The 23,865-nt window shown below is 45.5% G+C and overlaps 1 protein-coding gene across 4 annotated transcripts in view; it reads left to right on the top strand.

Moving 5' to 3' along the window:
* Window positions 1-23,865, top strand: part of LOC110502141 (serine/threonine-protein phosphatase 6 regulatory ankyrin repeat subunit C) — an 83,032-nt gene that overhangs the window by 6,650 nt on the left and 52,517 nt on the right. For all 4 annotated transcript variants that reach the window (XM_090216147.1, XM_036959259.2, XM_036959261.2 and 1 more), the window contains exons 2-7: window positions 8,083-8,166; window positions 9,947-10,025; window positions 12,571-12,641; window positions 19,767-19,967; window positions 20,472-20,559; window positions 22,549-22,691. In XM_090216147.1, the coding sequence (XP_090072273.1) occupies window positions 8,083-8,166; window positions 9,947-10,025; window positions 12,571-12,641; window positions 19,767-19,967; window positions 20,472-20,559; window positions 22,549-22,691 (666 nt within the window). The remainder of the gene's footprint in view (window positions 1-8,082; window positions 8,167-9,946; window positions 10,026-12,570; window positions 12,642-19,766; window positions 19,968-20,471; window positions 20,560-22,548; window positions 22,692-23,865) is intronic.

Below are 23,865 nucleotides of genomic sequence, written 5' to 3'. Positions count from 1 at the left end.
CTTGGTCGCAAATGGGTCTTCCAAATGGACAATGACCCCAAGCATACTTCCAAATTTGTGGCAAAATGGCTTAAGGACAACAAAGTCAAGGTATTGGAGTGGCTATCACAACGCCCTGACCTCAAACCCATAGAAAATTTGTTGGCAGAACTGAAAAAACGTGTGTGAGCAAGGAGGCCTAGAACCTGACTCAGTTACACCAGCTCTGTCAGGAGGAATGGGCCAAAATTCACCCAAATTATTGTGGGAAGCTTGCGGAAGGCTACCCGAAACGTTTGACCCAAGTTAAACAATTTAAAGGCAATGCTACCAAATACTAATTGAGTGTATGTAAACTTCTGACCCACTGGGAATGTAATGAAATAAATAAAAGCTGAAATGAATAATTCTCTCTACTATTATTCTAACATTTCACATTCTTAAAATAAAGTGGTGATCCTAACTGACCTAAGACAGGGGAATTTTTTACTAGGATTAAATGTCAGGAATTGTGAAAAACTGAGTTGAAATTTGCATAAGGTGTATGTAAACTTCTGACTTAAATGTAAACTGTACTTATTTTCTCTCTCACCACCAACAGTAAGGGAAGGAGAAAAACACACTCATGGTTTTATTTCTGCATTGAATTTATAGTGGGACGTCATCGGCATCAGCAGCCTCTCATTTTGGAGCTGTGCTGTGGGGGCGGAGACTCAGATCTGCTCTCTACCCTCTGGCACCAATAGCAATGCAGCTATTATATTCAGCATCTTTATGGAAGGAAAATCACAGCCCAAAAAATGTGTGTGTGTGTGTGACATGATTGCATGTGTGTTGTTTGCAGTTCAAAGAATGAAAACAGAGTTTTTATCAGATACAGGAAGGTTGTGTAGGATGAGGGCAAAACAGAGAGACATCCTTTTGTTTTGTCAAATGCCGGCGACCTCTCTTGGTTCCATTGGGACCCTTTTAGACAGGACTAGTTTAGTTAAGATGCTGAACCTAATGGTGTTCTAAATGTAGACAAGGAAGCTGCCACTCTCCTATTGGACAAGGGGTCGTTTTGACAACATTCATTGGCCCTTGGAGTCAGGGCGAGGGAGGAGCATGAGGGCAATGTGCTGTGCCTGTGCTGTGGCAACAATGGGCTCAGTGTTAGACATTTTTGTTTTGCCTGGAGGGATGGTATGGTGAGGTGAGGGTTGGTGTGGTGTGGTGAGGGGTGGTAAGGTGAGGTGAGGGGTGGTGTGGTGAGGGTTGTGTGGTGATGGGTGGTGTTGTGTAGTGTGGTGTGGTGAATTTTACGTAATTATGACATAACATTGAAGGTTGTACAATGTAACAGCGATATTTAGACTTATGGATGCCCACCCGTTAGATCAAATACGGAACGGTTCCGTATTTCACTGAAATAATAAATGTTTTGTTTTCGAAATTATAGTTTCCGGATTCAACCATATTAATGGCCTAAGGCTCGTATTTCTGTGTGTTATGTTATAATTAAGTCTATTATTTGATATTTGATAGAGCAGTCTGACTGAGCGATGGTAGGCAGCAGCAGGCTCGTAAGCATTCATTCAACAGCACTTCCGTGCGTTTTGCCAGCAGCTCATCGCTGTGCTTCAAGCATTGCGCTGTTTATGACTTCAAGCCCATCAACTCCCGAGATTAGGCTGGTGTAACCGATGTGAAATGGCTAGCTAGTTAGCGGGGTGCGCGCTAATAGCGTTTCAAACGTCACTCGCTCTGAGTCTTGGAGTAGTTGTTCCCCTTGCTCTGCATGGGTAACGCTGCTTCGAGGGTGGCTGTTGTCGATGTGTTCCTGGTTCGAGCCCAGGGAGGAGCGAGGAGAGGGACGGAAGCTATACTGTTACACTGGCAATACTAAAGTGCCTATAAGAACATCCAATAGTCGAAGGTATATGAAATACAAATGGTATAGAGAGAAATAGTCCTAAAAATACTATATTAACTACAACCTAAAACCTCTTACCTTGGAATATTGAAGTCTCATGTTAAAAGGAACCACCAGCTTTCATATGTTCTCATGTTCTGAGCAAGGAACTTAAACGTTAGCTTTTTTACATGGCACATATTGCACTTTTACTTTCTTCTCCAACACTTTGTTTTTGCATTATTTAAACCAAATTGAACATGTTTCATTATTTATTTGAGGCTAAATATATTTTATTGATGTTTTATATTAAGTTAAAATAAGTGTTCGTTCAGTATTGTTGTAATTGTCATTATTACAAATACATTTAAAAAATAGTCAGATTAATCGGTATCGGCTTTTTTTGGTCCTCCAATAATCGGTATCCGCGTTGAAAAATCATAATCGGTCGACCTCTAGTGGTGAGGGGTGTTGTGGTGTAGTGTGGGGAGGGGTGGTGTGGTGAGGGGTGGTGTAGTGTGGGGAGGGGTGGTGTGGTGAGGGGTGGTGTGGTGTGAGGGGTGGTGTGGTATGGTTTGGTGAGGGGTGGTGTGGTGAGGTGTGGTGTGGTGAGGGATGGTGTGGTGAGGGATGGGGTGGTGAGGGGTGGTGTGGTATGGTTTTGTGAGGGTTGGTGTGGTGTGGTGAGGGGTGGTGTGGTGTGGTATGGTTTGGTTTGGTGTGGGGTGGTGTGGTGTGGTTTGGTGAGGGGTGGTGTGGTGAGGGGTGGTGTGGTGTGGTTTGGTAAGGGGTGGTGTGGTGTGGTGAGGGGTGGTGTGGTGTGGTATGGTTTGGTGAGGGTTGGTGTGGTGTGGTGAGGGGTGGTGTGGTATGGTTTGGTGAGGGGTGGTGTGGTGTGGTGTGGTGAGGGGTGGTGTGGTATGGTTTGGTGAGGGGTGGTGTGGTGTGGTATGGTTTGGTGAGAGGTGGTGTGGTGTGGTATGGTTTGGTGAGGGGTGGTGTGGTATGGTTTGGTGAGAGGTGGTGATTTACTGCCACATGCAGGGATGGAATGTTTGCCCACAGGCATAATTCATTTGCTGATCCCTACTGATGACCTTGATGGAATTATTTGATCCTTCCATAATACGTCCCACAGAGTTGACTACTTCAAAATGGTGAAAGTCCTCAATGGCACAGCCCATGCTAAAACGGTTTTATTAGTCATATGTACAGGATACACATGGTATACACCATCCAATGAAATGTTTACTTACATGTTCCTTCTGAACAATGCAACAACAATAAGAAATAATAAAAGAGAAGAATATTAACATAAAGTAAATGGCTTAGTAGAATAGAATAAACATTTTAGCATCAGTATAATACAGGAAGTGACTGAAAATCCGAGCAGGTGGTCAGTCCAGTTCAAGTGGCTTTTAGACAGAAACTGTCTCTGATCCTGTTAGTATCAGACCTCATGCTCCGATACTGTCTGCCGACGGTAAGGGAGAGGATAAATCGTGGCAAACGGCGGGAAAACATTCTGGATCAATCTATGTGGAGGAGAGCCCTGTTCCCATAAATCACTACTCCTTCAGCAGAGTCCCCACTGTGGTTAAACTATAGTTAAGCTGTAGTTAGGCTGTAGTTAGGCTGTTGTTAAGCTGTAGTTAGACTAGTTAAGTTGTATTTAAGATGTAGTTAGACTAGTTAAGCTGTAGTTAAGTTGTAGTTAAGCTGTAGTTAGGCTGTTGTTAAGATGTAGTTAGACTGTAGTTAAGCTGTAGTTAGGCTGTAGTTAAGTTGTAGTTAAGCTGTAGTTAGGCTGTTGTTAAGCTGTAGTTAGACTAGTTATGTTGTATTTAAGATGTAGTTAGACTAGTTAAGCTGTAGTTAAGTTGTAGTTAAGCTGTAGTTAGGCTGTTGTTAAGCTGTAGTTAGACTGTAGTTAAGTTGTAGTTAAGCTGTAGTTAAGCTGTAGTTAGGCTGTAGTTAAGCTGTAGTTAGACTAGTTAAGTTGTATTTAAGATGTAGTTAGACTAGTTAAGCTGTAGTTAGACTGTAGTTAAGCTGTAGTTAGACTGTAGTTAAGCTGTAGTTAAGCTATAGTTAAGCTATAGTTAAGCTGTAGTTAAGATGTAGTTAGACTGTAGTTAGACTGTATTTGGACTGTAGTTAAGCTGTAGTTAGACTAGTTAAGTTGTAGTTAAAATGCAGTTAAGCTGTAGTTAAGCTGTAGTTAGACTGTAGTTAAGCTGTAGTTAAGCTGTAGTTAAGCTATAGTTAAGCTGTAGTTAGACTGTAGTTAGGCTGTAGTTAAGCTGTAGTTAGCTGTAGTTAAGATGTAGTTAGACTAGTTAAGCTGTAGTTAGTCTGTAGTTAAGCTGTAGTTAGACTGTAGTTAAGCTGTAGTTAGGCTATAGTTAGACTAGTTAAACTGTAGTTAAGCTGTAGTTAGACTGTAGTTAAACTGTAGTTAAGCTGTAGTTAGGCTGTAGTTAAACTGTAGTTAAGCTGTAGTTAGACTGTAGTTAGGCTGTAGTTAAGCTGTAGTTAAGCTGTAGTTAGACTGTAGTTAAGCTGTAGTTAAGCTGTAGTTAGACTGTAGTTAAGCTGTAGTTAGACTGTAGTTAAACTGTAGTTAAGCTGTAGTTAAGCTGTAGTTAGACTGTAGTTAAGCTGTAGTTAGGCTGTAGTTAGACTGTAGTTAGATTGTAGTTAGGCTGTAGGGCCTGCACACCTCTGACTCTCCACCCGCTGTTTCATAAAGGCCTACACATTTTGTGCGCAGGTTTTTCCAGATTATAGGATTAGTCAGAGTCTGTGTGTGGCCCACAAGCAGAACTGAAAATGTTTCCTCTCTGCGTGTAAACTCTGAGAAGGTGACAGAATGTAACAGGAAGTGAGGCGGTAAGGTGGAGGGGGGACAGGAAGTTCAGATGCAGCAACATGTTCTGGCCTGACTCTGTGGTGCATAGGGCTGAGTCAGTCAGGCTTTGACTCAATTGCCTTCTTCTCTGTCATTGAATTTTATGTTGTATGTAACTGACAGGTTGTCGAAACAATTGTCCTGTCAGTCATCATCACATGGTGATAGTAAGGGGCCACTGCTTGGCAGCACCCAGAAACAGCATCCATATGGGACCAGTCTGTGGTTTTGACATTGTTGGGATACAGCTTTTGTCAGATTTGACTTTTCGTAGCAGGTTAGGAGAATTTACGCAGCAGATAAGGAGAATTAGCGTAAGGGTTAGCTAGAAATGCCAATTTAAAAAATTTGACAAAAGCTGTATCTCTTCTAGCCATGACCCCAGTCTGTTTCGCTCTCAGAACCATGTCTCACCTGCTAGGTAGGTCCTTTTAAAATACTTTTACAAGGCACCCTTCTTTCCTCCCTTCTGTGAGGTGATTGCTATCACCAATCAAAAACTGGAAGGGTGGAAGGATCCATTTTAGAAGTATTGGAACAGGGACATGACCAGACTCATTATAGTCGGCCTGTCTACCCTCATGTCATATCCAGTCAGTCCAGTGTGTTTCTCAGAAAGCTGACTGACCCTGCTGATCTAAGGCCTAGTACTGATTGACAAAGATAATTTGTGCCTGCGTGCCAGCGATGTCCTGGACCTTTATTTAGGTCTGAGAGAGAGACTGGAGAGAGCACTGTAACTTCACTCACTACACTAGACTAAGATTAATGTTTACATGCTGCTGTGCTGTTCCCTTGTAGAGTTGGAGGACTTTATTTCCTTCTGTGTAAATAACCTCATACAGTTGTCTTATTACATCCACAACAGTCTTAACTACAGGACTAGGCCTTTACCACATGTAGGCCTACAGTGAGTCTCACTCACAGTCACTCACTCCTCCAGCTTTTTTAACCAGAGTGAAGGGTCAAACAGCTGCTCATGCTGGCAATGCTCTAATTCCATGTGAAGGACCTCTCCCCTATTTCCTCCTTTATCCTTGTTCACACACACAGCTGATAAATCTGATACCTTGAGATGTATTTCAGGGTGACTGTTTAGACACCTATTGAAGATAGGCTTGATCAGTATTTAGTAGAGGTCGACCGATTATGATTTTTTTCAACGCCGATACCGATTATTGGAGGACAAAAAAGCCGGTACCGATTAATAGGCCGATTTTTTTTTTTTAAATTTATTTTAAATAATGACAATTACAACAATACTGTATGGATACTTATTTTAAATTCATATAATTACATCAATAAAATACATTTTTCCTCAAATAAATAATGAAACATGTTCAATTTGGTTTAAATAATGCAAAAACAAAGTGTTGGAGAAGAAAGTAAAAGTGCAATATGTGCCATGTAAGAAAGCTAACGTTTAAGTTCCTTGCTCAGAACATGAGAACATATGAAAGCTGGTGGTTCCTTTTAACATGAGTCTTCAATATTCCAAGGTAAGAAGTTTTAGGTTGTAGTTATTCTAGGAATTATAGGACTATTTCTCTCTATACCATTTGTATTTCATATACCTTTGACTATTGGATGTTCTTATAGGCACTTTAGTATTGCCAGTGCAACAGTATAGCTTCCGTCCCTCTCCTCACTCCTACCTGGGCTCGAACCAGGAACACATCGACAACAGCCACCCTAGAAGCAGCGTTACCCATGCAGAGCAAGGGGAACAACAACTCCAAGTCTTAGAGCGAGTGACATTTGAAACGCTATTAGCGCGCACCCCGCTAACTAGCTAGCCATTTCACATCGGTTACACCAGCCTAATCTCGGGAGTTGATAGGCTTGAAGTCATGAACAGCTCAGTGCTTGAAGCACAGTAAAGAGCTGCTGGCAAAACGCACGAAAGTGCTGTTTGAATGAATGCTTACGAGCCTGCTGGTGCCCACCATCGCTCAGTCAGACTGCTCTATCAAATCATAGACTTAATTAGAACATAATAACACACAGAAATACGAGCCTTTGGTCATTAATAAGGTTGAATCCGGAAACTATCATCTCGAAAACAAAACATTTATTCTTTCAGTGAAATACGGAACCGTTCCGTATTTTATCTAACAGGTGGCATCCATAAGTCTAAATATTCCTGTTACATTGCACAACCTTCAATGTTATGTCATAATTACATACAATTCTGGCAAATTAGTTCGCAATGAGCCAGGCGGCCCAAACTGTTGCATATACCCTGACTCTGCGTGCAATGAACGCAAGAGAAGTGACACAATTTCACCTGGTTAATATTGCCTGCTGACCTGGATTTCTTTTAGCTAAATATGCAGGTTTAAAAATACATACTTCTGTGTATTGATTTTAAGAAAGGCATTGGTGTTTATGGTTAGGTACACGTTGGAGCAACGACAGTCCTTTTTCGCGAATGCACACTGCATCGATTATATGTAACGCAGGACACGCTAGATAAATAATAGTAATATCATCAACCATGTGTAGTTAACTAGTGATTATGATTGATTGATTGTATTTTAAAAGATAAGTTTAATGCTAGCTAGCAACTTACCATGGCTTACTGCATTTACGTAAAAGACAGTCTCCTCGTGGAGTGCAATGAGGCAGGTGGTTAGAGCGTTGGACTAGTTAACTGTAAGGTTGCAAGATTGAATCCCTGAGCTGACAAGGTAAAAATCTGTCGTTCTGCCCCTGAACAAGGCAGTTAACCCACTGTTCCTAGGCCGTCATTGTAAATAAGAATGTGTTCTTAACAGACTAGCCTCGTTAAATAAAGGTTAAATAAAGGTTAAATAAAGGTGTAAAAAAAAAAACGGCAAAATCGGCGTCCAAAATTACAGATTTCCGATTGTTATGAAGACTTGAAATCGGCCCTAATTAATCGGCCATTCCGATTAATCGGTTGACCTCTAGTGTTTAGGGAGACTTGCATTAGCCCTGCTCGTGTTTGAGACATGTATCCACTTGTGCTGACATTTCATTGTCATCTGAGAGCAATGAAGGTTTCCTTTGTTGTTCTATTATGTAGGATTAGGGAACCACCTTGGATCTATAGAGGAGGATTAGGGAACCACCTTGGATCTATAGAGGAGGATTAGGGAACCACCTTGGATCTATAGAGGAGGATTAGGGAACCACCTTGGATCTATAGAGGAGGATTAGTGAACGACCTTGGATCTATAGAGGAGGATTAGGGAACGACCTTGGATCTATAGAGGAGGATTAGGGAACGACCCCAAGGTTCTGACCCTTTCTCTTCTCTCTGTCTCCTCCTCAGCCTCCTCTGGTTCAGGCCGTCTTCAATGGAGACCCTGAGGAGATACGCATGCTCATCTACAAATCGGAAGACATCAACGCTCTGGTAAGACCACCAGACATGTTCCATTCACATACTTCCATGCTCCAGATCAGAGGAAATGCTGAATAAAACAGTCCTACTATTTCCTCTCTCTGTGCACTTCCTGTGTGGGCCAGGGGTCAGTATGGGAAAAAGGTCCAACCAGTATTTATTTACAACAGCACAAGGATATTGTTAGCTGCTCCAGCAGGACAGGACATAGGCTGGTCCCAACCCTCATTCTCTTTCCTGGGTGTTTAGTCTCTTCTATGGGCTGTTGGCTGCTATAAGAAGCACTACTATGAAAACTTTGTCTTTGTCCAGTTTACATGTGTTTTTTGTTTGAGAGTCAGTGGAGGGCTGGGCCAGATGGATTTGAGGGGTTGTTTTGTGTGCTAACTGGCAAGTGGCCACAGGGACAATGGATGTTTTGGCACAGCGCTGTAACACAGCCAGTACCCATAGGCTTAGCTCATCCCATAGGATGCTGACTGTTAGATCCTCTTCTCTGCCTGGCCAGCTCTGTGTCCGTTCCAAGCTAACTGTCCTATTAATGGCCTCTGGCAGTGTTTCCCTCGCCATTGTATACTGAACAAAGATTTTACTGAGTTACAGTTCATATGAGGATCAGTCAATTTAAATTAATTAGGCCTTAATCTATGGATTTCAAAAGACAGGGAATACAGATATGTCGGTCACAGATACCTTAAAAATGGGCCTCATAATAGGCCTCAGGATCTCATCACGGTATTTCTGTGCATTTAAATTGCCATCGATATAATGCAATTGTGGTCGCTGTCCGTAGCTTATGCCTGCCCATACCATAGCCCCACAGCCACAATGGGGCACTCTGTTCACAACGTTGACATCAGCAAACCGCTCGCCCACACAACGCCATAAACATGGTCTGCGGTTGTGAGGCCAGTTGGATCTACTGTCAAATTCTCTAAAACGATGTTGGAGGTGGCTTATGGTAGAGAAATGAACATTCAATGATCTGGCAACAGCTCTGGTGGACATTCCTGCAGTCAACATGTCAATTGCACCCTCCCTTGAGACATCTGTGGCATTGTGTTGTGTGACAAAACTGCACATTTTAAAGTTGCCTTTTATTGCCCCCAGCACAAGGTGCAACTGTGTAATCATTATAAAAAATAAAACAATTATTTACCTTTTATTGAACTAGGCAAGTCAGTTACGAACAAATTCTTATTTACAATGACGGCCTACACCGGCCAAACCCAGACAACGCTGGGCCAATTGTGCACCGCCCTATGGGACTCCCAATCAAGGCCGGTTGTGATACAGCCTGGAATCGAACCAGGGTGTCTGTAGTGACGCCTCTAGCTCTGAGATGCAGTGCCTTAGAACACTGTGCCACTCGGGATGATCATGCTGTTTAATCAGCTTCCTGATATTAATCAGCTTCCTGATATGTCAGGGCGATGGATTATCTTGGCAAATGAGAAATGCACACTAACAGGGATGCAAACAAATTTGTGCACAAAGTTTGAGAGAAATAAGCTTTTTGTGCATATGAAACATGTCTAGGATCTTTTATTTCAGCTCATGAAACATGGGACCATCACTTTACATGTTTCATTTATATTTTAGTTCAGTGGGGTTGGGTTGGGCTCTTATTATAACTCTGTATAACTCGGTTGCCTCTTGCCTAAAATAATCTGACTTCAGTTGGTTTAAATTGAAAAGTACCCGTGCTCCTGGATGATGCACACACACACACATATCAAATATATAGCGTAACCCTACGAAGGCTGCCTGTAACTCTCTCTCTCTCTGTCAGGATGCAGAGAAGCGCACCCCGCTCCATGCTGCAGCCTTCCTGGGTGATGCTGAGATCACTGAGCTTCTTATCCTCTCCGGTAAACCAACCCCCCCATCTTTCTCCTCACACTCTATCCCCCTGCTTTACAGCCTTAGCTATAATAACACAATGCAGTTTAAATAGATAGTAGAAAGTAGCTTTTATCACAGATTGCTTGGACAATGTGTCTTTTTACTCTCACTACCTCCCTGCTAATGCCAGATGATATCTATCTATCTATCTATCTATCTATCTATCTATCTATCTATCTATCTATCTATCTATCTATCTATCTATCTGTCTGTCTGTCTGTCTGTCTGTCTGTCTGTCTCTGTCTCTGTCTCTGTCTCTGTCTGTCTCTGTCTCTGTCTCTCTGTCTGTCTGTTTGTCTCTCTCTCTCTGTCTCTCTCTCAATTCAATTGCTTTATTGGCATGGGAAACATGTGTTAACATTGCCAAAGCAGGTGAGGTAGATAATATATAAAGTGAAATAAAAATGAACAATAAACATTACACATACAGAAGTTTCAAAACAATAAAGACATTACAAATGTCATATTATATATATACGGTGTTTTAACAATGTACAAATGGTTAAAGGACACAAGATAAAATAAATAAGCATAAATATGGGTTGTATTTACAATGGTGTTTGTTCTTCACTGGTTGCCCTTTTCTCGTGGCAACAGGTCACAAATCTTGCTGCTGTGATGGCACACTGGAATTTCACCCAGTAGATATGGGAGTTTTCCAAAATTGGATTTGTTTTCGAATTCTTTGTGGATCTGTGTAATCTGAAGGAAATATGTCTCTCTAATATGGTCATACATTGGGCAGGAGGTTAGGAAGTGCAGCTCAGTTTCCACCTCATTTTGTGGGCAGTGTGCACATAGCCTGTCTTCTCTTGAGTGCCAGGTCTGCCTACGGCGGCCTTTCTCAATAGCAAGGCTATGCTCACTGAGTCTGTACATAGTCAAAGCTTTCCTTAAGTTTGGGTCAGTCACAGTGGTCAGGTATTCTGCCGCTGTGTACTCTCTGTGTAGGGCCAAATAGCATTCTAGTTTGCTCTGTTTTTTTGTTAATTCTTTCCAATATGTCAAGTAATTATCTTTTTGTTTTCTCATGATTTGGTTGGGTCTAATTGTGCTGTTGTCCTGGGGCTCTGTAGGGTGTGTTTGTGTTTGTGAACAGAGCCCCAGGACCAGCTTGCTTAGGGGACTCTCCTCTAGGTTCACCTCTCTGTAGGTGATGGCTTTGTTATGGAAGGTTTGGGAATCGCTTCCTTTTAGGTGGTTATAGAATTTAACGTCTCTTTTCTGGATTTTGATAATTAGTGGGTATCGGCCTAATTCTGCTCTGCATGCATTATTTGGTGTTCTACGTTGTACAAGGAGGATATTTTTGCAGAATTTTGCGTGCAGAGTCTCAATTTGGTGTTTGTCCCATTTTGTGAAGTCTTGGTTGGTGAGCGGACCCCAGACCTCACAACCATAAAGGGCAATGGGCTCTATGACTGATTCAAGTATTTTTAGCCAAATCCTAATTGGTATGTTGAAATTTATGTTCCTTTTGATGGCATAGAATGCCCTTCTTGCCTTGTCTCTCAGATCGTTCACAGCTTTGTGGAAGTTACCTGTGGCGCTGATGTTTAGGCCAAGGTATGTATAGTTTTTTGTGTGCTCTAGGGCAACAGTGTCTAGATGGAATTTGTATTTGTGGTCCTGGTGACTGGACCTTTTTTGGAACACCATTATTTTGGTCTTACTGAGATTTACTGTTAGGGCCCAGGTCTGACAGAATCTGTGCATAAGATCTAGGTGCTGCTGTAGGCCCTCCTTGGTTGGTGACAGAAGCACCAGATCATCAGCAAACAGCAGACATTTGACTTCGGATTCTAGCAGGGGGAGGCCGGGTGCTGCAGACTTTCCTAGTGCCCGTGCCAATTCGTTGAAAAATATGTTGAAGAGGGTGGGGCTTAAGCTGCATCCCTGTCTCACCCCACGACCCTGTGTGAAGAAATGTGTGTGTTTTTTGCCAATTTTAACCGCACACTTGTTGTTTGTAAACATGGATTTTATAATGTCGTATGTTTTACCCCCAACACCACTTTCCATCAGTTTGTATAGCAGCCCCTCATGCCAAATTGAGTCGAAGGCTTTTTTGAAATCAACAAAGCATGAGAAGACTTTGCCTTTGTTTTGGTTTGTTTGGTTGTCAATTAGGGTGTGCAGGGTGAATACATGGTCTGTTGTACGGTAATTTGGTAAAAAGCCAATTTGACATTTGCTCAGTACATTGTTTTCATTGAGGAAATGTACGAGTCTGCTGTTAATGATAATGCAGAGGATTTTCCCAAGGTTACTGTTGACGCATATACCACGGTAGTTATTGGGGTCAAATGTGTCTCCACTTTTGTGGATTGGGGTGATCAGTCCTTGGTTCCAAATATTGGGGAAGATGCCAGAGCTAAGGATGAGATCTCTCTCTCTCTCTCTCTCTCTCTCTCTCTCTCTCTCTCTCTCTCTCTCTCTCTCTCTCTCTCTCTCTCTCTCTCTCTCTCTCTCTCTCTCTCTATCTATCTATCCCTTTCTATCTCTCTCTAGGGGCACGGGTCAACGCCAAAGACAGTATGTGGCTCACCCCTCTCCACCGTGCGGTGGCATCCTGTAGTGAGGTGGGTCAGTGGACACACACACACACACACACACACACACACACACACACACACACACACATTGCACAGGATCTACTCATGCGTGAGCGTACTGTGGCCCTGACACACACACACGCACGCACACACACACACACACACACACACACACACACACACACACACACACACACACACACACACACACACACACACACACACACACACACACACACACACACACACACACACACACCACACACAGTGACAGGCAGCAAACAGCATGGCGACACATTCTTAGGGACCCATGCTGAGACACAGGTGGTAAGAAGCTAAACAGCCTAAAAAGAACAGCAGGATCTGTGGTGGAGAGGAGAGGACATGACAGGACAGGAGAGCAGAGCAGAGGAGCGGAGAGGAGCTGAGCTGAGAGGAGCTGAGCGGAGAGGAGTGGAGCTGAGAGGAGCTGAGTGGAGAGGAGCTGAGCGGAGAGGAGAGGAGCTGAGAGGAGAGGAGAGGAGCTGAGAGGAGAGGAGCTGAGAGGAGAGGAGCTGAGAGGAGAGGAGCTGAGAGGAGAGGAGCTGAGCGGAGAGGAGCGGAGCTGAGAGGAGAGGAGCTGAGCTGAGAGGAGTGGAGCTGAGTGGAGAGGAACTGAGCTGAGTGGAGAGGAGCGGAGAGGAGAGGAACTGAGTGGAGAGGAGTGAGAGGAGAGGAGCTGAGTGGAGAGGAGCAGAGAAGAGAGGAGCTGAGCTGAGAGGAGCTGAGCGGAGAGGAGTGGAGCTGAGAGGAGAGGAGCTGAGTGGAGAGGAGCTGAGCGGAGAGGAGAGGAGCTGAGAAGAGAGGAGCTGAGCTGAGAGGAGTGGAGAGGAGCTGAGTGGAGAGGAGCTGAGTGGAGAGGAACTGAGCTGAGTGGAGAGGAGCGGAGAGGAGAGGAACTGAGTGGAGAGGAGTGAGAGGAGAGGAGCTGAGTGGAGAGGAGCAGAGAGGAGAGGAGCTGAGTGGAGAGGAGAGGAGCTGAGTAGAGAGGAGCTGAGCGGAGAGGAGCTGAGCGGAGAGGAGCTGAGCGGAGAGGACTGCACACTTAGCTATAATCACCAATCTGACCATCGTCTACCACTCTCTGCTCTGTGTGCCAGTCAGTTAGGAATGCATTAGCAGTAGCACACAGCATAGAAACCAGACCCATAACAGAGTCATAGCAATCTGTCAACACAGCCAACACAATACCTTGTGTCAGTCCCCTGGATTCAATCTAGGGTAGCTTAGGATCGACTCACTCACTAATGTGTGTGCCTGTGTATGAACTTAGAATATGTGCATCTCAGTATATGTCTATAAATGAATGCATATGTTTATTGAATGTCTCTAGTTGTTGAATATGTCCTTCTCTGTTGAGAAAGGTATGTAAAGGTAACTGGCAAAAATAATGGAAACACCAGAGTAAATGAGGGTTCTGGCAGCTCTGTTATTGTATGGGATTCATTTTCCTGGAATGGTTTAGCTCCCGAGGAGCTGGCGAGGAGAGCCCCAGAGGACAACGTGGGCTAGGTGCTTACGGTCTCCATGGAGGACGTACTGAAGGGAAGACATTCATTTTCACCTGCTTCAAGATGTCCACTATCATCCCCGTGCCCAAGAAAGGGAAAGTAACTGAACTGAATGACTACCGTCCCGAAGCACTCACCTCCGTCATGATGAAGTGCTTCGAGAGTCTAGTCAAAGACCACATCACCTCCTCCCTCCCTGACACACTCAACCCTCTCCAATTCACCTCCTTGCTCCCTGACACACTCAACCCTCTCCAATTCACCTCCTCCCTCCCTGACACACTCAACCCTCTCCAATTCACCTCCTCCCTCCCTGACACACTCAACCCTCTCCAATTCACCTCCTTGCTCCCTGACACACTCAACCCTCTCCAATTCACCTCCTCCCTCCCTGACACACTCAACTCTCTCCAATTTGCCTACCGCCCTGACAGATCCACAGGTGACGCAATTGCCATTGCACTGCAAGCTACCCTCACCCACCTGGACAAGAGGAATGCATTTGTGACGATGCTGTTCATCGCCTACAGCTCAACCTTCAATACCATAGTGCCCTCTAAGCTCACCACAAAGCTCACGGCCCTGGGACTGAACTCCTCCCTTTGCAGCTGGGTCGTGGACTTCCTGATGGACCACCCCCAGGTGGTGAAGTTAGGCAACTTTACCTCCTCAACACTGATTCTCAACAAGGGGGACCCAGAAGGGTGCGTCCTCAGTCCCCTCCCGTACTCCCATGACTGCGTGGCTTCACACAGTTCCAACTCCATCATCAAGTTTGCTGACGACACCACAGTAGTAGGTCAAATCAAATCAAATTGTATTGGTCACATACCCGTGTTTAGCAGATGTTATTGCGGGTGTAGCAAAATGCTTGTGCTTCTAGCTCCGACAGTGCAGTAATATCTAACAAGTAATATCTAACAAATTACACAACATATACCCAATACACACAAACCTAAGTAGGAATGAATTAAGACTATATACATATGGACTAGCGATGTCAGAGTGGAACAGACTAAGATACGGTAGAATAGTATAGAAAACAGTATATACATATGAGATGAGTAATACCAGATCTGTAAATTCCTTAAAGTGGCCAGTGATTTCTAGTCTATGCCTATAGGCAGCAGCCTCTAATGTGCAAGTGATGGCTGTTTAACAGTCTGATGGCCTTGAGATAGAAGCTGTTTTTCAGTCTCTCGGTCCCAGCTTTGATGCACCTGTACTGACCTCGCCTTCTGGATGATAGCGGGGTGAACAGGCAGTGGCTCGGGTGGTTGATGTCCTTGATGATCTTTATGGCCTTCCTGTGACATCGGGTGTTGTTGGTGTCCTGTAGGGCGGGTAGATTGCCCCCCGTAATTCGTTGGGTAGACCGTACCACCATCCGGAGAGATTTGTGGTTGCGGGCGGTGCAGTTGCCGTACCAGGCTGTGATACAGCCCGACAGGATGTTTTCAATTGTGCATCTGTAAAAGTTTGTGAGGGTTTTAGGTGGAAAGCTACATTTCTTTAGGCTCCTGAGGAGGCTCTGTTGCACCTTCTTCACCACACTGTCTGTGTGGGTGGTCCATTTCAGTTTGTCAGTGATGTGTATGCCAAGGAACTTGAAGTTTTCCACCTTCTCCACTGCGGTCCCATCGATGTACAGTTGAAGTGGGAAATTTACTTACACTTAGGTTGTAGTCATTAAAACCACTCCACAAATTTCTTGTTAACAAACTAGAGTTTTGGCAAGTCAGTTAGGACATCTAAACATTTTTTCCAAACATTTCCAAACATTTTTTACAGACAGATTATTTCACTTATAATTCACTGAATGACAATTCCAGTGGGTCAGAAGTTTACATACACTAAGTGACTGTGCCTTTAAACAGCTTGGAAAATTCCATAAAATTATGTAATGGCTTTAGAAGCTTCTGATAGGCTAATTGACATAATTTGAGTCAATTGGAGATGTACCGAAAATTGTAGACCTCCACAAGTCTGGTTCATCCTTGGGAGCAATTTCAAATGCCTGGTATCACGTTCATCTGTACAAACAATAGTACGCAAGTGTAAACACCATGGGACCACGCAGCCGTCATACTGCTCAGGAAGGAGACCCGCTCAGTCTCCTAGAGGTGAATGTACTTTGGTGCAAAAAGTGCAAATCAGTCCCAGAACAACAGCAAAGGACCTTGTGAAGATGCTGGAGGGAACAGGTACAGTATCTATATCCACAGTAAAACGAGTCCTATATCGACATAACCTGAATGGCCGCTCAGCAAGGAAGAAGCCACTACTCCAAAACCGCCATAAAAAAGCCAGACTCCGGTTTGCAACTGCGCATGGGGACAAAGATCGTACTTTTTGGAGAATTGTCCTCTGGTCTGATGAAACAAAAATAGAACTGTTCGGCCATAATGACCATCATTATGTTTGGAGGAAATAAGGGGGACGCTTGCAAGCCGAAGAACACCATCCCAACCGTGAAGCACGGGGGTGGCAGCATCATGTTGTGGGGGTGCTTTGCTGCAGGAGGGACTGGTGCACTTCATAAAATAGATGGCATCATGAGGCGGAAAAATTATGTGGATATATTGAAGCAACATCTCAAGACATCAGTCATGAAGTTAAAGCTTGGTTGCAAATGGGTCTTCCAAATGGACAATGACCCCAAGCATACTTCCAAAGTTGTGGCAAAATGGCTCAAGGACAACAAAGTATTGGAGTGGCCATCACAAAGCCCTGACCTATATCCTATAGAACATTTGTAGGTAGAACTGAAAAGGCGTGTGCGAGCAAGGAGGCCTACAAACCTGACTCAGTTAGTTACAATGCTGAGCTATAGTCAATAAACAACATTCTTACACAGGTATTCCTCTTGTCCAGATGGGATAGGACAGTGTGCAGAGTGATGGCGATGGCATCGTCTGTGGATCTATTGGGGCGGTAAGCAAATTGAAGTGGGTCTAGGGTGTCAGGTAAGGTTGAGGTGATATGATCCTTAACAAGCCTCTCTCAAAGCACTTCATGATGACAGAAGTGAGTGCTATGGGGAGATAGTAATTTAGTTCAGTTGCCTTTGCCCTCTTGGGTACAGGAACAATTGTGGCCATCTTGATACATGTGGGGACAGCAGACTGGGATAGGGAGCGATTTAATATGCCATTAAACACACCAGCCAGCTGGTCTGTGCATGCTCTGAGGACGCGGCTGGGGATGAAGTCTGGGCCGGCAGCCTTGCGAGGGTTAACATGTTTAAATGTTTTACTCACATCGGCCACAGAGGAGGAGAGCCCACAGTCCTTGGTAGCGGGCCGCGTCGGTGGCACTGTGTTATCCTCAAAGCGTGCAAAGAAGGTGTTTAGCCTGTCCGGTAACAAGACGTCCGTCTCGGTGGCTGGTTTTCCTTTTGTAGTCCGTGATTTCCTGTACTCCCTGCCACATTCTTCTCGTGTCTCAGCCCTTGAATTACGACTCCACTTTGTCTCCATACTGATGTTTAGCTTGTGTGTTTGCCTTGCCCAGTGAATAACTACGCTGTTTATATTCTGACATATTATCGTTGTTGGTCTGATTACCAACAACGACAAGACGGCCTACAGGGAGGAGGTAGGCTGGGCGCTCCGGCATCCTCATCAACGGGGCCGCTGTGGAGACAGTCAAAAACGTCAAGATTATCAGCATGCACATCTCCGAGAAGCTGAAATGGTCAAACCACACAGACACCATGGTGAAGAAGGCACGTCAGCGACTCGTCAACCTAAGGATGCTGAAGAAATTTGTCCTGTCCCAGAGGGACTTCACAGTGTTCTATAGAGTACCATCGAGAGCATACTGTCAGACTGCATCACAGCCTGATAAGGCAACTCCACCGCCGCGGACCACAAGGTGCTAGAGAGGATGGTGCGCTCAGCCGAGCTCATCAATTGGGTGCACACTGCCTGCCCTCCAGAACACCTACAACACCAGGTGTTGCAAGAAGGTCAAGAAGATCATCAGGAACCTCAGGAAACCAGAGGTTGACCTGTTCTCCCCGCTTCCTTCACTCAGATGCGGGCAATACAGGAGCATCAGGGCGATAACTGGAATACTGGCCAATAGCTTCTACCCTCAGACCATCAGGCTGCTGAATATCCACTAGGCCATTTGTGGCCTGCTGGAGGTCATTTTGCAGGGCTCTGGCAGTGCTCCTCTTGCTCCTCCTTGCACAAAGGCGGAGGTAGCGGTCCTGCTGCTGGGTTGTTGCCCTCCTACGGCCTCCTCCACGTCTCCTGATGTACTGCCCTGTCTCCCGGTAGCGCCTCCATGCTCTGGACACTACGCTGACAGACACAGCAAACCTTCTTGCCACAGCTCGCATTGATGTGCCATCCTGGATGAGCTGCACTACCTGAGCCACTTGTGTGGGTTGTAGACTCTCATGCTACCACTAGAGTGAAAGCACTGCCAGCATTCAAAAGTGACCAAAACATCAGCCAGGAAGCATAGGAACTGAGAAGTGGTCTGTGGTCACCACCTGCAGAACCACTCCTTCATTGGGGGTGTCTTGCTAATTGCCTATAATTTCCACCTGTTGTCTATTCCATTTGCACAACAGCATGTGAAATGTATTGTCAATCAGTGTTGCTTCCTAAGTGGACAGTTTGATTTCACAGAAGTGTGATTGACTTGGAGTTAGATTGTGTTGTTTAAGTGTTATTATTGTTATTATTATTGTCATTATTATTATTGTTATTATTATTATTTATGTATTATTGTTATTATTATTATTGTTATTGTTGTTATGATTGATTATTATTATTATTGTTGTTGTTACTATCCATATTTTGACCAGCACTGTTGGAGTCCGGAGCATAAGATTTTCACTGTACCCTGCAGTTATATCTGCATCCCTGTGCATGTGACTAATAAACTCAATCTAATCTAAAATCTAATGTAATCTACTTAACCCCTTAGAGGGCAAGGTAAAGGCCAATAAATACATTCTGAGGGACCTTCAACCTATGGTGAATTATTTTTATCCTGATGGGAGTGGATGACAATCCCCGATCCACAGGGAACAAGGTCACTGAATGGTTTGATGAGCATGAAACGATGTAAACCATATGCCATGGATGTCTCAGTCACCAGATCTCAACCCAATTGAACACTTATGGGAGATTCTGGAGCGGTGCCTGAGACAGAGTTTTCCACCACCATCAACAAAACCAAATGATGTAATTCTGGTGGAAGAATGGTGTCGCATCCCTCCAATAGAGTTCCAGAGACTAGTATAATCTAGACCAAAGGTGCATTGAAACTGATCTGGCGGCTCGTGGCCCAGCGCCCTACTAAGACTCTGTATGTTGGTGTTTCCTTTATTTTGGCAGTTACCTGTACATTCATGAGTGTTCAGAGGCATTTCCTGTATACATGTTCTTCTGTCTATGCTGTTAACACACGTCTCCTACAAACACACACACACACAAACACACACACACACACACACACACACACACACACACACACACACACACACACACACACACACACACACACACACACACACACACACACACACACACACACACACAGTCTCTACTCTCCTGCTGTTCTAACACACTCTGCTCTTCAGGAGGCGGTTCGTGTGCTGATCCGTCACTCTGCTGATGTGAACGCGCGGGATAAGAACTGGCAGACGCCGCTTCACGTTGCCGCTGCCAACAAGGCCCTGCGCTGCGCTGAGGTCATCATCCCGCTGCTGAGCAGCGTCAACGTGTCGGACCGCGGGGGGCGCACCGCCCTGCATCACGCCGCCCTCAACGGGCACACCGAGGTACTGTAGGCGGCGGGGTCTCTTTTCACATCTCTTATTCACATCTCTTATTCACATCTCTTATTTACGTCCGTACGTATAGTCAGTTAGCCCCAGGCCCAATTCAGGAAGTGAACTGAAATTCTAATTCCAAATTGGAAATGCAATTTACCCCAACCCTCACATGCTCAGTCCCAAATATACCCCTAGTGATACTATCACCTAGGCTCACTAGTGAGTGACAACAATTGTATTAAAATATTGTTGTGTCCAGAAATAACACTCCCACACAAGCGTCATGATAGGTGGTAGAGGTAAAGTCATACAGGCATATACTGGAATAATGGTTGTTTTTGCTTAAACACTAGTCAGTATTTAGAATGCTTACATAAAGAGCCTCGCCCACGCTTGGCCCCTACGAGGGACGCATGCACACGCACACACACACCTGAGTCACCACTGGCTGCCTGCTGAGACTGACACACACCGCTCACATACTCCCTCTCTTTCTTCCCTCTATTTCAGATGGTTAACCTGCTGCTGGCTAAGGGAGCCAACATCAATGCCTTCGATAAGAAAGATGGCCGCGCGTTGCACTGGGCGGCTTATATGGGTGAGATGTAGACATTAAGAAAGATGGCTGCGCCCTTCCCCGGGTGACTTATATGGGTGAGATGTAGACATTAAGAAAGATGGCTGCGCCCTTCCCCGGGTGACTTATATGGGTGAGACATGTAGACATTAAGAAAGATGGCCGCGCCCTTCCCCGGGTGTCTTATATGGGTGAGACATGTAGACATTAAGAAAGATGGCCGCGCCCTGCACCGGGTGACTTATATGGGTGAGATGTAGACATTAAGAAAGATGGCCGCGCCCTTCCCCGGGTGACTTATATGGGTGAGATGTAGACATTAAGAAAGATGGCCGCGCCCTTCCCCGGGTGACTTATATGGGTGAGACATGTAGACATTAAGAAAGATGGCCGCGCCCTGCACCGGGTGACTTATATGGGTGAGACATGTAGACATTAAGAAAGATGGCCGCGCCCTTCCCCGGGTGACTTATATGGGTGAGACATGTAGACATTAAGAAAGATGGCCGCGCCCTGCACCGGGTGACTTATATGGGTGAGACATGTAGACATTAAGAAAGATGTCCGCGCCCTGCACCGGGTGACTTATATGGGTGAGACATGTAGACATTAAGAAAGATGGCCGCGCCCTTCCCCGGGTGACTTATATGGGTGAGATGTAGACATTAAGAAAGATGGCCGCGCCCTGCACCGGGTGACTTATATGGGTGAGACATGTAGACATTAAGAAAGATGGCCGCGCCCTTCCCCGAGTGACTTATATGGGTGAGATGTAGACATTAAGAAAGATGGCCGCGCCCTGCACTGGGTGACTTATATGGGTGAGATGTAGACATTAAGAAAGATGGCCGCGCCCTTCCCCGAGTGACTGATATGGGTGAGACATGTAGACATTAAGAAAGATGGCCGCGCCCTGCACCGGTTGACTTATATGGGTGAGATGTAGACATTAAGAAAGATGGCCGCGCCCTTCCCCGGGTGTCTGATATGGGTGAGACATGTAGACATTAAGAAAGATGGCCGCGCCCTGCACTGGGTGACTTATATGGGTGAGACATGTAGACATTAAGAAAGATGGCCGCGCCCTTCCCCGGGTGACTTATATGGGTGAGATGTAGACATTAAGAAAGATGGCCGCGCCCTTCCCCGGGTGACTTATATGGGTGAGATGTAGACATTAAGAAAGATGGCCGCGCCCTTCCCCGGGTGTCTTATATGGGTGAGACATGTAGACATTAAGAAAGATGGCCGCGCCCTTCCCCGAGTGACTGATATGGGTGAGACATGTAGACATTAAGAAAGATGGCCGCGCCCTGCACTGGGTGACTTATATGGGTGAGATGTAGACATTAAGAAAGATGGCCGCGCCCTTCCCCGAGTGACTGATATGGGTGAGACATGTAGACATTAAGAAAGATGGCCGCGCCCTGCACCGGGTGACTTATATGGGTGAGATGTAGACATTAAGAAAGATGGCCGCGCCCTGCACCGGTTGACTTATATGGGTGAGATGTAGACATTAAGAAAGATGGCCGCGCCCTGCACCGGTTGACTTATATGGGTGAGATGTAGACATTAAGAAAGATGGCCGCGCCCTTCCCCGAGTGACTGATATGGGTTAGATGTAGACATTAAGAAAGATGGCCGCGCCCTTCCCCGGGTGACTTATATGGGTGAGATGTAGACATTAAGAAAGATGGCCGCGCCCTTCCCCGGGTGACTTTTTGGGTGAGACATGTAGACATTAAATAGTGTCTGTGCCAAGTCTGCCTTAGGCATTCATATCATTATTTCCATTTCACGAAAGAAAATGTTTTCAGAAATCACTGAGTCACCTACTAGTCAGAGAACTGAGCCAAACAACATTGGTTGCTCTCTTCTAGGATTTCTCTTCACTACTCGTGTTGCTGAACATTTGATAGAAACATGGTTTTGAACAGTTACTTTCTTGTAAGATAACTTGATTGATTCTACAGTGAGTGTGATGATGCTCTGATGCGCCCCCTGCAGGACATCTGGATGTAGTGTGTCTGCTTGTCAGCCAGGGGGCAGAGGTCAGCTGTAAGGACAAGCGGGGTTACACCCCACTACACACGGCCGCTTCTAACGGTCAGATCGCTGTGGTCAAACACCTGCTCAACCTGGCTGTGGAGGTACGGAGACACATGCACACACACACACACACACACACATGGAGGGACACACACACGGAGAGAGACACACACACGGAGAGACACACACAGAGAGAGACACACAATCAGAGAGAGAAACACGGAGAGAGACACAATCAGAGAGACACACACATGGAGAGAGACACACATGGAGAGACACACACACGGAGAGAGACACACACATGGAGACACACACACACGGAGAGAGACACACACATGGAGAGAGACACAAACATGGAGAGACACACACACGGAGAGAGACACACACATGGAGAGACACACACACAGAGAGAGACACACACATGGAGAGAGACACACACGGAGAGAGACACACACATGGAGAGAGACACACACGGAGAGAGACACACAATCAGAGAGAGACACACACATTGAGAGAGACACACACGGAGAGAGACACACGGAGAGAGACACACACATGGAGAGAGACACACACATGGAGAGACACACGGAGAGAGACACACACACGGAGAGAGACATACACATGGAGAGAGACACACACACGGAGAGAGACACACACACGGAGAGAGACACACACGGAGAGAGACACACACGGAGAGAGACACACACATGGAGAGAGACACACACATGGAGACACACACATGGAGAGAGACACACACACGGAGAGAGACACACACGGAGAGAGACACACACACGGAGAGACACACACACGGAGAGAGACATACACATGGAGAGACACACACACGGAGAGAGACACACACACGGAGAGACACACATGGAGAGAGACACACAGAGAGAGACACACAGAGAGAGACACACACATGTAGAGAGACACACACGGAGAGAGACACACACATGGAGAGAGACACACAGAGAGACACACACATGGAGAGATACACACACGGAGAGAGACACACACACGGAGAGAGACACACACACGGAGAGAGACACACACATGGAGAGAGACACACACACGGAGAGAGACACACACATGGAGAGAGACACACAGAGAGACACACACTGGAGAGAGACACACACGGAGAGAGACACACACACGGAGAGAGACACACACACGGAGAGACACACATGGAGAGAGACACACAGAGAGAGACACACAGAGAGAGACACACACACGGAGAGACACACACACGGAGAGAGACACACATGGAGAGAGACA

Source organism: Oncorhynchus mykiss, chromosome 22 (assembly GCF_057628025.1).
Source record: "Oncorhynchus mykiss isolate SJ-2025 chromosome 22, ASM5762802v1, whole genome shotgun sequence".
In the NCBI taxonomy this organism is placed as follows: Eukaryota; Metazoa; Chordata; class Actinopteri; order Salmoniformes; family Salmonidae; genus Oncorhynchus; species Oncorhynchus mykiss.
The sequence above is the reverse complement of the archived record's forward strand: the minus strand, read 5'-3'. Positions and strand labels throughout refer to the sequence as shown.